This window comes from Boleophthalmus pectinirostris, unplaced genomic scaffold (assembly GCF_026225935.1).
Source record: "Boleophthalmus pectinirostris isolate CB_2022bp ecotype Guang Dong unplaced genomic scaffold, ASM2622593v1 HiC_scaffold_17, whole genome shotgun sequence".
NCBI classification, from domain to species: Eukaryota; Metazoa; Chordata; class Actinopteri; order Gobiiformes; family Gobiidae; genus Boleophthalmus; species Boleophthalmus pectinirostris.
Genome location: NW_026571115.1, coordinates 19,766,709 through 19,781,308, shown reverse-complemented (window position 1 = coordinate 19,781,308; position 14,600 = coordinate 19,766,709). Strand labels below are relative to the sequence as shown.

General features: G+C 38.7%; 1 protein-coding gene across 4 annotated transcripts in view; it reads right to left on the bottom strand.

The window, feature by feature from the left end:
• Positions 1-14,600, bottom strand: part of cep112 (centrosomal protein 112) — a 74,691-nt gene that overhangs the window by 58,374 nt on the left and 1,717 nt on the right. For 3 of the 4 annotated variants that reach the window (XM_020933659.2, XM_055152781.1, XM_055152780.1), the window contains exons 5-12: positions 12,568-12,658; positions 12,032-12,091; positions 9,033-9,080; positions 8,705-8,779; positions 2,676-2,762; positions 1,652-1,751; positions 1,329-1,447; positions 486-629 (exon numbers count right to left, since the gene is read on the bottom strand). In XM_020933659.2, coding sequence (XP_020789318.2) covers positions 486-629; positions 1,329-1,447; positions 1,652-1,751; positions 2,676-2,762; positions 8,705-8,779; positions 9,033-9,080; positions 12,032-12,091; positions 12,568-12,658 — 724 coding nt within the window. The remainder of the gene's footprint in view (positions 1-485; positions 630-1,328; positions 1,448-1,651; positions 1,752-2,675; positions 2,763-8,704; positions 8,780-9,032; positions 9,081-12,031; positions 12,092-12,567; positions 12,659-14,600) is intronic. The other variant, XM_055152782.1, reaches the window with a different exon arrangement.

Below are 14,600 nucleotides of genomic sequence, written 5' to 3'. Positions count from 1 at the left end.
GGTGTGTGTTTGTGTGTGTGCCTGCATATCTGCGAGCTCTGCCACTGCCATGAGAAGACTGAATACAGCCGGGATCAAAGACCTTTGTAAAGATGACAGATAGAAAAAAATGAGAGTTGCTCTCACCCAGAGGTTATAGAGTGTCTTTCCTCATTTCCACCACACTGTGAGTCACCGATTTATAATTAAACTTATGACACATGAGTAAACTGAGAATGTACTTAGAGCCAAACATCAGTAGAGATTGATATATAAATACACACGTCTTGTCATAGCAAATCCTGTTTGCCTAAAAACAAGAGATGGAAAGGAAATGTATGTGTGCAATGTTAATCCTTAACAGTTGGCCTTTGTGCCCAGTCACATGATTTGTGGTTGAGTGTACTTTTTCACAGCTTGATGCTTATGTCAGAATCTGTAAAAAAGATGAATGTATCCTGACAAATATTTACATCCTGGGCTTTTGCTGCCAGAGCTGTACTCACGGTGGACTGTGCCCGAGCACTGTACTCTGCCTCCATCTTGGCCAGCCGCAGGTTGGTCTCCTCCAGCAGCTCCTGGATGTTCATGGTGTGCTTCTTCTGTAGTTCAAACTTCTCCTGCTCCATCTCTGTCACGGCGGCATGGAGCTGCAAAAGCACAAAGCACATATCCGCTTCAATTACATGCTACATTTCACTCAGCCTGTTATGTTTTCCATTTCAAATCACAGACCAATTTTCTTTTACATGGCAAAAGAAAGACAACTATCACCAGGGAAGTGACCCCAATGAAATGAGAAGCGACAAGAGAGAATTTCATTTGCCACTCACTTAACTAAAGCAATCACACAATCCACAGAACTGTGCACAGGCTGTGAAGAAAAAGTGCTTTTAAATTGACAAAACACGCCATTTAAAAAAAGAAAACAAAAAACAAAACACACTTCCAAACACTAGTTTTATCTTGCATTAACAATACCTGGACTCAAACTCCTTTTAGTTGCAGGGTAAAAGTTACTTTATGACTCAGCATAACATTTCCAACAAACCATCTTAGACAAACTCCAGAAGAGCAGTTGATATACCAGGCAGCTGAGTCCCTTTTTAGCAAATTGAACATTGTCATCATGGTAGATAACTCTCCCCATGTCTTTAAAACTTAGAAAAAGCTAGAGGTATTGCCCGGGATCCAGAATAAACATCTCTAATTTATTTTAAGTACGTGCATAAAAATGTGTGCACGTCAAGGACTTAGAGGGAACTGGAGCCTGCATCAAAATGACTTCCAACAGGCTCAGGGATGCTTACTGGGTTTTTGGCCTCAAAGTATCTAAGCCTGCTTCCTACCTTTTTCTCCCACTCATTTTTCAGAGAATCACTGCTTTGATCTGCCATTTTCTTCAGCTCTGCGATTTGCTTCTCTTTGCTCTCAACGATGACCTGGGACTCCTGCAGCACACTCTGAACTGTAGGGAGAAAGAGGAATGGCTTTGACAGTAAATGCTTTAAATTCAACAATAGTCTACAGCTATATTGAAGGCACAGCTGGAGATCATCACTCTACACTAGAGTATAACTGAGAGCAATTGTATCTATAGAGCCTCTTTACACTGGTGCTGGTGACACAAGTGTAAACAGTCTCCCCATTCACCCCACACTTGAACTCTGACCTTTCCTCTCCAACTTTCGAATTGTCTCCTCGGATTGCTTCTGCTTGGCCAGGTATGTGCTCTTCAACTCTTCAATTTCGCTGTTCTTTCGGGCCAAAATCTGCAATAAAAATAAACCCTCATCATAAGTTGCTTAGATTCAAATACATTTATTTGAGCAACTTCTGTACATTTTAATTGAAGTATTGTTTATACTAAAAGGAATTGGGTTGTACATATATTTAAAATGTTGAAATACCTTCAGTTGTCGATCTTGAATTAAAATATAAATATTTATTAAAACAGATGTTTTAAATTAAGTTGGAATTTAGTGAGATTTCTTAAAATGGATCAGTAAAATGGATATGTCTACCAAAATTCAAGTATGGTACACACAATGGCTTGTTTAAAATATTCTAGTAATAAAAATAACAAATTAACTTATCATTAAACAGTTTTCACACTTGCTTGCATATATTTTTCAAATGAAGAAATTAGAAACTGTTTGAGAAGCAGCTGTTATGAGGTGGAATAAGGTAAGAGTTTTTACTTGGTGATACCATCTGTGTCTAATTAGTTAAATCAGGACACTGGGAGTCGGGGTTTTAGTACTGAGCAGCAGCAGCAGCAGCAGCATATCCTCTTTACTTGCAAGTTAAAACAGATTATTAAAGCAAGATCTAGATTAGTGTAACATACAGTAGTGAGCACTGTAGCACTCTGTAGTCCTACATTAAGGAACAAAAACTATGCCAGATGCAATTTTCTTATAGTAGCTCATTTCATCGATGGAATATTCTGACATTTGTAGTACTCACAGAGAATTTTACAGTGGTAAACATGTAATATACACAGCACTAAAACACATTTTGAAAATACAAGTATTGTGTATTCATGAATTTCAGCTTTCAACATTTTGAGGATCTTTGCCCTTTAAGAAGATATAATACATGTTTTATAAAAAGTAAAGGCTATCCAGTATAGACCAGATTTTTTCCTTGTGACCAGAAACATTACAACATGGTTAAAATATGCTTCTTTCTACCTTCTCAACATCTCCATCATGTCTCTGCTGCATTTTCAGTTTCTCCTCCTGGTGCTTGGCCTCCAGAACTTTCATCTTCAACTCAGCCTGGAAATAAAGTCACATCTCTTATTGAGCTCTTAATGAAACGCAAATGTGTTTACAGGTTGTGTTATCTCAATAAAAAACAAAAAGAGGTCTATGTTTAAAAACAACTGAATGACAAACTTTAAATACAGACTTTGGTGTCACTTCACTTTATGTAGTAGTCTAACCTTTGTCCTTCGGTGACAATATTACCGCATCAAAGCCATGCTCTAAGAAAATGAGTGATAGGGCACAGTGGCTTCTGAAAAAATGTATTAATTATATTGGTGTATTAACAACAATACTGTAGTATCAACTGCCAACATGTAATGCATCAGACAGAGGAAACCACTCACAAGTTTGCCTCCTTGCAAAGTATAACTTTGGCTGGTGAACTTAAGCTTAGACACTGGGAAATCTTCAGTGCTCAGTATAAACTAAATAGGTGGATGACAAAAATAGAGACTTTTTAGATCATTTCCATAGCCAAAAGACTCATGCCTAAGGTTATGCCAAACTATGTGTGCGCCATCAAAGTGCAGAGTGTTTTTGAAGCAGCCCTCTCTAGCTTCTCGCCTGTGGGTGGTGCAATGATAACAGCAACATATGGCTATTCGCACTCGAAAATGTAGAAGCATATTCCCGCTTGAGTTTTTCTTTTTTAATGTGATCATTTGGTTTCAATATTGTGGTTGTTCCAGCTTTATTATATTTTTTCTTTGAAGTAATAAAATAAGCATAACTTGTTTCCACACATGCAATATGGTTGAACACAAAGAGAGGCCCTGTATAAGGGTGACTGGTCAGTAGCTTTGATGGTCGTGTTTAGACACTGTCTGCTCTGGTGTGATAATCAACCCTGGAGCTCTTTGAATGTAGCGTCTGTGTGTGAATATGTCACTGGGGAACAACATCCAGAGGCTTGTTTGTTCCTGACATCAATGCCATTAAGACGAGATTCCCGTGACCTGGAGTCAATTGAACCACATCAAACATTAGTTTATTTAATAATCATAATGCACTCTGTTTGGCATTCCTACACCACAAGAGAGCACAACCAGAAAAAATACCCAAAATGAGATTAAACAAAGCACAAGTAGGAAAATCACCTGAAACACAAGCATGACTAAACGACAAAATCTAAACATACACTTGAAGCAGAGAACAGACAAATAAACATAATGTACCTGCCTTAAATGATATGGACTGTCAGTAATGTTTGCCAGTTGTTTGCCAATTATAGATTGTGAGTAAAAACTCAAAGACATGTTATCTTACTGATAAAAGACAATCACAATGTAGAGTCAGACACACTTGAAGACCTGCAACTTTTCTCTCTTCAACTCTCACACTGGTTGTAAGCAACTTCAGCTATAGATAAGAAGGATTCTGTGCATCCCTAGAAGTGTAATCAGAAGGAAGTGCAATCGGACTGAGAACTTCTATGGCAAAACAAAAACAATTAAGAGTTTAATCAATGGAAAACATAGGTAATATCATCCATCTACGGTGGTCCCAATCTAGTCTAGCTCAGGATCACGAAAGAAGGGGTCAAACACAAAGGACAAATTTCTCTAAGGGGAAAATAAATCATATCTTAACTCTGCACATGCAAACCCCTGTTCAAATGAAAATATCTGAAGCATAATTAACACACTTAAACCACAAATTAAGCCCCATCTCTGACAAAGCTGTTAGGTTTGTGCCTTTCATCTGTCTCTTTCTTGTGTATGTCTTATGCTATTGAAGGAGCCACAAGAGACCTGTCGAGGTAGAAGAAAGAGCAAGATAAAGTAGAAGGCATGACAGAATGAGATGGCAGTGATTGAAAAGCACATCACTGCAATAGTCCCTCCTGCCCCTCTGCCACCCATAACATAAAAAAATAAAAAAAACAGCACATGTGGGGGTGTCACTTTCACATCTGCTCTTCAAATGCTCTTTGGAGAAAGTTTGTCAAACTAGCAGGGGCGTTTGAAACTTGTTTATAAAGGCGTCTGTGATGGGAGAGGGAGGAGGGAACGTCGTACACCTAAAGCTTCAGAGATGTCTTCAATCAGCTTGACTGGGTGGCACTGCTTTCTTCTCCTCTCCCCGTCTTCTGAGTTGTAGCGCGCGCTGTAAGATGCCATGTTTTTTGACACTTCGCTCTTGAAAGGATAAAAGGAGTCGGAGAGGGAAACGGGAGAGGGAAAGCAAGGAGAAGAGTTTCTGTTTTTGGCTCGCGAAAAACCGGCGCGGGGTCAAGGCCCATCTTCCTCAAGGGGACGTGCTCGCAAATCGTCTGCTAACTGTTTAGGCGGCACAAAGCAAGGTTGTCGTTTGTGCTTCTCCTTGGTCTTGTGTGAGATGTACGATGTCCCGCAACCGCTTTCATCCTCTGTAAACACAGATGCTCTGGGATAGTCAGAATGCAGTCTGCCGCTATCTTCTAAAGAACAGATAGATGCCATTTCAACACTCAAGACGAGAAGTTAATTTACTGTCTCTTTATCCAGATAGAAGGATAAAAACTTCAGACACTTAGCCACAAGTTAACATCGACAACAAAGTTAGCATGATAAAACAACTGCTTCACAAAGATTAGGTTCACTGTAATTGTGCTGTTGGTTACAATTATATTAAATCCATTAAAGCTATTTCATGTACATTGTAAATAAACCCAACATGAGCTGCGAGATTTACAATTTTTTGTGATTTATGCTTACAAAGAACAATTTTGTTCAGAGAACAAAGAGTTCATTAAAAGATAGCCATTTACAACCTAAATAATTGAAATCTGCTTCTATACTAATTCATGATTTGTATTCAATTGCAATATATTATGCAGCCTTATAGCCAACAGCAATATTGCTTTTTTATTGTTGTAGCTGGATTGTGTGATAGGTCTTTGAGGTTCATGTCTACATTTGTGTGATAAAATGTAATTATCTTGGTGTTGAATACACATTCTAAAAATATTTAATTTCACAATTACTCTACACACCTTTTTTCATGCAAAATACAAAAATAAACCTAGGAGAGACTTTATCATGATGGAACAGTGCTGGTCTCTTGAGCTTGCTGGTCTCCTACAGCTTCATGAAAATCAAACTAGACTTCAGTTAGCCTTTATAGTACTGAGGCTCACTAGCTTGCTCTTTTTTGGCTTTGAATGACGATCAGATAAGACTAAGCCATGGCCCTCTAAATCACAAGCTGAGACCACAAGCCTTTTCCCTGAAGATTTGTGGATGAGCACGACTGGATCATTACTGCAGTGGATAAGGGAAGGGTCTTAGCTCCAGATCGAGGCTCGTGACCCTGAAGATGTGAAAGGCTGACACTAACAAACCCCCTGACTCACTGTGTCTAAGGCTAACTGTTCTAATGGAGCGTAGTAAAGACAACTTGTACAATAAAAACACTTAAACCCCTAGATGTGGAAGTCTATAGTCTACACTGCTGTTTGAAAACATGACTTGAACGTCAAAATATAGGCTTGTAGGTTTAAGTAAAAATAAGTGTGTTTACTATCTGTATGAAAATCGAGCAGTAGTGACATCGTGGTTGTAGAAAACAATCTTGTGTTTTTTTCGCCTTGTGTCCTGTAATGTCTCACTCTCGTATTGAAATTATGTACAATTCTGCCAACTGCATAGTATAATATTGTTGTGTGTAAATTACTAATCACAGTTTACATATTAAGGATCACCTGTTCAACATTAAAGCAAGTACAATGAGCCTAGATGTTTCACTCTGCCTACAGGCATCCAGCTGTATTTGCAGACCTGAGCTCATCGCTTGAACTTTAATTGAATTTATAAAAGCTCTGGTAGGGTGTGCTGGAGGATCAGTGGGAGTACGCTCCTGCCAGCCACTTTCCTCTAGTCAATCGCCCACAAATGCAGTATAAGCTAAATGACTCAGAACTATGATCACTTATGGAAATGTTACTCAGCTGCCACTCATTATTCCATAGGAAATGTACAGTCAGCACTCTTATCACTCTCACTTAGCTTAGCTCTTTGTGAAAGCTGAGATCTTGCATGCATAATAACATTTGGTTAGCATAACGTTTTAAATCCAAGATCAATTTTAAGCTGGGCTAGGCAGATTAAGTGGAAGTGATGTCAGTGATTGAGTGGACCGCCATGCACTAACAAGGGTGGGCATGGTTCCTGGTGGCGCAATAGAAAACTTTAATGTGGCCATTGAGGATAAGATGGCTAAAGAGGGATTTGTGGCTCAGGTCAGAGCTGAGAGGAAACGTGTGTGTGGTCACAGCTGTATCCTGAAGTCAAGCACTGCCCATATCCATATAAGCCACTTTTAATTGCCAATACTGACACTTGATACAGATTAAATATAACATCACAAAATCTGCACCTGAAGGGGCATCTGGCCCAAAGACAATTGGAAATCAGTTCAACAGTAAAGGTTTCAAAACCGTAATTCTACACTTTATTGTAATATATAATATCTACCAGTATTCAACCAGTAACAAAGCAATCGAGCAAAAGGCCTCAAAATCATAATTTATTTTCTTATATTACTGCGGATATGACAGTCTAAACAAAACATTTCTTTAAAATATAGTTACATTTAAGAATTTGCAAATAACCTTGCCAACTTGTTTAACAACTGGGTGAAGTTTATAGCTCCAATTCCATTTTTGTTTGGCAGGTATGGCATATCGGTCACTGAGCAACCATACTGTAACTCATCTGACACATTTATGATTTGACAAATATAAATTATGACACCTCCTTTTTGCTAAATTAATGTTAAGTTCAAAAATTGTTCCTATATTTAAGATGGAATTTCAGGATGAAAAGGAATTAATTTTTAGAACCAATTTTAATATTTTTCAACTCTTTTTCAAGTTAGGTGCCAACTACACACAATCCCACTTGACTGTTGTAAAACAATTATATAATACTTATCACCAAACAAAGCAATAGATAGACTCAACCTGTTTTAAGCAACTATGTACTCTGTGTACTTGAGTACTAACCTTGTTTCCAGTTTTCATGTTGACATTTATATGAAACAATTAAAAAAAATACATCAAGACATATTCTAATGGGAGACTAGCAAAATATAGCAGAATAAAGTTGGCATCAGGTTGAGTATCAGCTCTCATGAGACAGAGCACATTCATATTCTCACCACACACAGCTGTATGGAGCCAATCAGCAACTCAGAGGTAGGATCAAACAGAATGGGACGCTGCTTAATGTTTTCGTATTGGTGCTGCTAGCTCCAATTCAGACAGACAGGTACCGACACATGTGAAGGAGGTATGTGTGGTCGCAGATATCAAATGTAAACATCATAATGGGAGGGCAATAACCAATGGCTATTATCCTTTCACTTTTTGCGCTGTCTTCCTCAGTTCTTTGCCCTTTGCAGCTGATCTAACTGAAGTGTAGACATGAAAAGCTGTGGATATTATAGCAAAGTCATGCTCAGTTTTATATTTAACATTGCAAGTGAATGTGGATAATGGCGGCGGAGGGAGCGTGGAGTTGTTCGGGTGAGGTGGGGAGGTGCAGAGGGGACTTCAAAGCATGCTTTCAGAATGGGATTTTCAGCTTAAATCCACATAAGGGAAAAACTGTCATCACCGCGAGTCAGCAGTATTTTTGTCTTATGGAAGGAATGCTCAGCTCGGCCATTTAAACAACACGCGAGTATGCACACATGCCCACTGAGAAGGTCGAATACTCTGAAGTCAAGGGGGCTCTGACCTATAGATGAGATAAGTGATGGTATGTTACAGCAATGGGACACAGAGCACACAATTTGGACTATGTCTGTCCACCACTCTGCCGACAAAGTGGTCCCAAAGGTTCACCAGCCTGTGTGATATTTGTGCCAGTGCTGAGCTCAGATAATGGGCTAAGACCTGTGTGCACCACTTAACACTACAGGAATTTTATGTGATGTGGTCAGCTTAAATAGTTCAGTTTCTTGCATACCTCATTGTTCAATGCAACCGGTGGAATGTGGTCCTCAGCAAATGAACTGTTTGCTCCAAAGCTTGACTTTAAAATCTGAAATTAAAAAGGAAAAGGCGATTGTGATATGTGATAGCACTGCAAAGGCTGAAAAATGTTAATTAGGGATACTGCATGGGGATGTAACTTCATACAACAACTGACAGTGTTTTAATCATAAGTTAAAATACTTAAGTATAAATGAAACAATACATTAATTACATTTACATTAATGTAAAATGTGTAAATTTTTAAAATATACTGCTGCCAAATAGACAACTAAAACAGAAACTAGAAGGAGAAAACTTACAGGGGACAAAGGAACAGGCTTCTCTCGCAAATATCTAGGGTTCTCAATCTAAAAAGAAATGAAAAGTATACACTGACAGTGAGATCAGTAATAAATCAGGTCAAATCAACACAAACATGATAACGTACTTCAGCCTACAGTATATTAGCAAAATATTAGACTAGTTGTAAAAACATGCAGAAGGTAAGCGTTTTGTATATTTGTGCATTTGTGAACAGCCTGTGCTTTTGTCACAAATGAATTTAACAAAAGTTAGATTTTTGTCTTGTTCTGCTCTTGTGGTGCTTTGACCAATCAGATTCAAATGATAAGTCACAATGTTCTACGTGTTGCTGTTTGCTTTCAGGGAGCACCATCCCAGATTGATGTGTAGAAGTTCAGAATGCTACACATCTCACATCTGGCGTGAGCCAGGTTAATTGGGGCACCTCCACCAGAAAACTTATAGCGAACCTTTAAATTCAAAATGGTCAATTGTTGTCTTCCAGTATCTTGAGCTTTATTTTAGTCTTCTGTACTGTGGGGGAGTTAAGTGAAGCCTCACATTATGGCTAGTATCTCCTCTCACACTCCTGACTTCTAATAGTGACAGATAACACACTTGCACTATCTAAAGAATATCTGTGTGTGTGGCCCGCTATGTTTCAGCTGTGCCTCTCTCATCACTAGACTACTAATCTGTCCGCTTCCTCGCTCCGTTTACTCTTAAAGAGACTGAAGCATTGTGTCCTTTGATAACTACACACTAGCACTAAACCCACAGAAAAACAGACATTTTCCAATTCATTACCTGACATCTAAAATTGACCCCATTACATTGTTGTGAACTCTTTAACTCTCAGCGCTGCTCAGTTATGCACTCAGGCTGTCTGTAGGGGCTGCCAAACTAGCGCTAAGATCACAGTCGCTCAAAGCTACAGAGCTGACTTTGGAGATGACAGCAATGACGCCCAGTAAACAGTTGTACAGCTAATCTCTTCACAACACCGGGATGAAGTATGGGAGAAAGCGGAGGAGAGAAAAAAGCAGTAAAGTAAGGCAGGAGGGTGACGAGGGACCCATTCAGCGCAAAGTAAAAAGAGAAGGCACAACCCACGCAAGCTAATCCAGAATGAATGGTGGATAAGAGGAGGACCTGAAAGAACCCCTGCGCTGGGACTAATATAGTTAGTGCTACTGTACATGTAATAGTCACAATGTGCTGCTCGTGGGGGAAGCGGTGACAGGTGAGGCAGATGAAAAACCAGGGCTCAGGGCTAAGCCAACATGACGCAGGAAAAAACGGGTCAGGTGCTGTAAAAAAAGGAGGAATGTTGTAAATCCTCAACACATCCAGTCTCTGTGCCATTGTTTTGCCTTTAAAATCCTCATAGAGAATAAGCTACAGTCTGATGTCTGCACTGGAGAGAAATACAATATTTTCTATCTTCAATTCAATCTTTTTTAAGAACACATAATATCTGGTTCATAGTAAGTAATTATATAAAATAATAGTTTAGTAGCATAGTTTTTCTACACCATTTTATAGATCTATCTCTACAGCTGGGCATTTGATAAAATTTTAACTGAATACAGATCAAATCATTTCAACTCGTCAATGATCCATTTGTATTAGAGAGGTCTGTAGCCAAACCTGTGTCAGTGTGCATACTGAAAGCCAACTTTATTATCTAATAAAAATGCATGAGTAATCACACATTTGGGTATACATTTGCCTATTGAACCTCAAATAAATATACAATTTCATTAAAAAGACAGAATATGCATCTATAACTACTAGTACAGTGTGCTAGAACTTGAAATTTGTTCACATTCATGGTTTTACTTTTTGTTGCCCATCAGTACAAATGTGTAACTGTGGGCCATTTGAATGTCAAAATATGAGGCAGGTGTAGATTCTTTTATGTATTCACAGACTCAAGTACTTCAGAATATACCAGTATGGGCCGCTACAGACCTTCAGAGAATGTTTTAGATAGGCTGGCGTTGCAAGATTTTCCCTCAATCATTTGAAGAAGTATCTCCAAAAATGTGCTTAAAAGGGGTTTGTGGGTCTGTTTTGGTGAGTGAGGAACATCTGTTGATTTGAAAGATGCAGGCTGCAGGGAGAGTTGCCAACACTGTGTCTTATCAGCGTCTCAACAGAAGAGCGTGGAGAGAGGAGCACTGTGTAGCCACATGTCGGCTGATAGGTGCCTCCGATTACTCACCCAATAAAGGCCAACAACTAACAGTGTAGAGAGGGTGGGCGAAAAGAGTGAAAACAAGTGGAAAGGAAATAAATACAGGGTTGCAGTGAGTAGAATATGCTAATGATTAATTCATATAGTGCTATTGTGGACCCACAAAAATATAGGGGTGGGCGATATGCCAAGAAAGATTTTTATCACAATTAGAGCTTAGATCCCAATTTCAATTTAATCACATTTCAGGCATACTTCTTGTCATGGAAGAACATTTTATTCTATTGATACTTGCGTTGCTGCGTTCCATGAGGGTGTGATGTTTGTTATATTTTAATCTGAGCTTTGCTTAACTCTGGCCATAAAGAACTGACTGGAACTACAACAGGTGAGCTGATTTTGTGCTGTTAAACAAGTCCCTCTCAAAAAAACACAAGCCAGCAGTCACAATTAGCCAACAGTTTTTCAATTGGTCACTCTCACCTTTTGGGTTGAAAATCAAAGACCTAAACAGGACCATGAACCCTCGTATTGATCGCACACTCTTGAAAATGTATTGTTTAAATAAATTTTGTATTTTTTTGTAGTTTTCAGATCTAAAAACTTGATAGATATACACATGTAGTACACCTCCCGCGTGATTTCACTGTGAAGTACCAATACACAAAGAGATATATACTACTTTACACCTTTATGTGTGAATAAGGTCCAACTCCATTAAAACAAGTTTTGAGTTGATCCCCTTGTATGTGCAGAGCTGTGACATGTTGATGCAGACATGTGAGTGTGGGGCTAGAGGCATGCCCCTGCACTCACCCCCAGGTTCCAGCTGTTAAGTCGCGCCTCCAGGTCACTGTCAGCTGAGGACACATCCACCTGACAACAACACACACATGTACAGCCATTTAGAAACAAAAACAAAGAGAGAAAGAGTTTCTGTTTGTCTTTTGATGATGTGAAAGTGGAGAAATCAGTCTGACACAGTGTAATTCTTGGCTTGACAAAAAAATTAAATATAAACATTTCATATATCCTCCCACATGTGCATCATCCAAATAGTCATCTCCATCTCTCCTCTCATTGCTCTCCCTCCCTCCCAACAAAATGCATAGCTCCAGATGTTTTGCAGTTCCACAATATTTTTGTCACACAGAATTCCACAAGAGGGAGACATCCTTATGGCTTATTGTATCCTCCTGCCCACTGACAACAATTGTAAAGAATATTTTACCCTGGGCTGTTTAAAAACAAATGTGATACTGAATTTTAGTATGCATGTCTCTTAGTCACAAACACAACACAACACAGTCAGAAAAGACAGAATAAAATAATGAATTCTCTTCACTACTCACTATTCCAGCATGGTTTTCCACTGGTCGTTTCAGAGGACTAGAGGTCACAGGTTGGGAGTGGGACCGACTCTTATCATCATAGAGTCTTCGCCTAAAAAACAAAAGACACAATTTTGCAATGAAATGCTTGCCACTACAGGGCAGTCTCCACCAAACCTCTCATATAATCTGTGATGCCAAACTGGTTTAAATAATCTTAAATATATATTTCATATATAATTCTAATTCTCTCTGTAAACCTTAGACACACTCAGAGCTTTGACTAAACTAGCATACTCATTAAGAGCAGCCACATGGGCCATAATGACCTACTAATGCTAATGTAATGAAGATGTTAGAAAAGCTGAGAAAAAGATGTAGGGCAAAAAGAAAAAAAATGTATATGACTCTTATTAAAACATCAAACTGTTTTCTAGAGGGTGCAGTTTGTTTCTCAATACGCTATAGGCAATATTTATTTTTAGAAAGACGCAGTAAAACAACCAATCAACAAGGTTTTCAACACAGCTCTTACTGTAAACATGTAGGGCCTTTTATTGTCCATAGCTTTGTTCAGCTCTTACACAGATGCACACACCTGTTATGCACATGCAGCCTTGGACCTTAGATTTGGGGGCCAAGCTTTGCAATCTTTGGCCTCTAAGTCAACAGGTGGATGAGGATAATTGAATCAGATGTGTCTGGAGTCTGAGGCCCAGAGATCAAAGCAATGGCAAGTGAGGCCAGAACTACACACACATGCACACAAGCAGAAGACATGAGCGGTGCAGTCTCAGGAGCAGAGCTTTGGCTGATTAAAAAGGCCTGACATCTATGCTCCAGTCTGACCTCCAGGTGCAGAACTATTGGACCCAGACCTGGGCCTGGGGCACCCCCAGAACAGTCCTCTGACCTTGGGAAACAAACAACCCCTAACCCCTGCTCTCCTACTACTCTGCACAAAGGGCCAGTGGTCCCTGCACGCAACAGTAAAACTGGTGTAGACTTGAAGTCAAGAAAGTTCACACATGCATGCTAAAAAGCTCACACAAAAGAAAAAAAAAATGAATGACTGTTAACCAGTAGTGACAAAAATATATTTTTGTGAGGAAGTTTAGTCTAAGTTTAGACATGTTTAAGGCAATAAAGGCCATGGACTCTGGTTTACCACCTCATTAGTTGAGAGAAAGCCATCCCATTCTCATGCATCTCCTTTCTTGTAAACAGCCATGTGGCTCTATCTTGTGGTGGAAGAAAGAATAACACAAAGTAAACCAACAGGTAAACAAAGCAAAGGACCAAATACAGAATAAAAATATCCCCTGCTCTCAAATTGTCTGTAATTATTAAAATGGACTATGTTTGTCTCCTAGTCAATATAAAGTGAGATTTAAAGCTGCCACATCACAGGGAGGGCCTAGACAAGTTTTCAACATAATCTCATCTAAATGAGAAACATAAAAGGACTCATGCTCCAGCTAATTTTCTCCATCAAGATTTCAGTCAGTGATCTGAGCTTCTTTTATCATTCAAAAAACCTCAATCAGGCATACCCTGCTCCTTGCATACCCTCTAGTGGGCAATCAGATTTCTGATGACCACGTTTTTTAAGAAAACAAATATATGTTTTATTATAAAGTCTTATTTATCTATCCTGAAATTTACGGTAAATGTAAAACTCAAAAACCATAGTGTTTTTTCTTTTAAGACTATGACTACCCCCAAATATATTTGTATAAATATAAATAAATCTGAATACATTTGTAAAACAAATATATTTTCTTAACTGAAAATATTTTATATTATTCAATATATGATGTATGAAAACAAAAACAAAACTTGTGTCACCATAGACCCCTTTATTAAACAGTGCCTTGTTAAGGCAGCTGTAGTGTAAATATATATTAAGGTGCAGAGAACTATGGAATAATGAGAAACAGAAACAGAAACTGGCTATTTACAAAAACAATAAGAAAACTGTAACATTTAACAAGAAAAACAAACACAGTGAATGCCATATAATAAAATGGGTCTTAACAATATAAAAAATACCC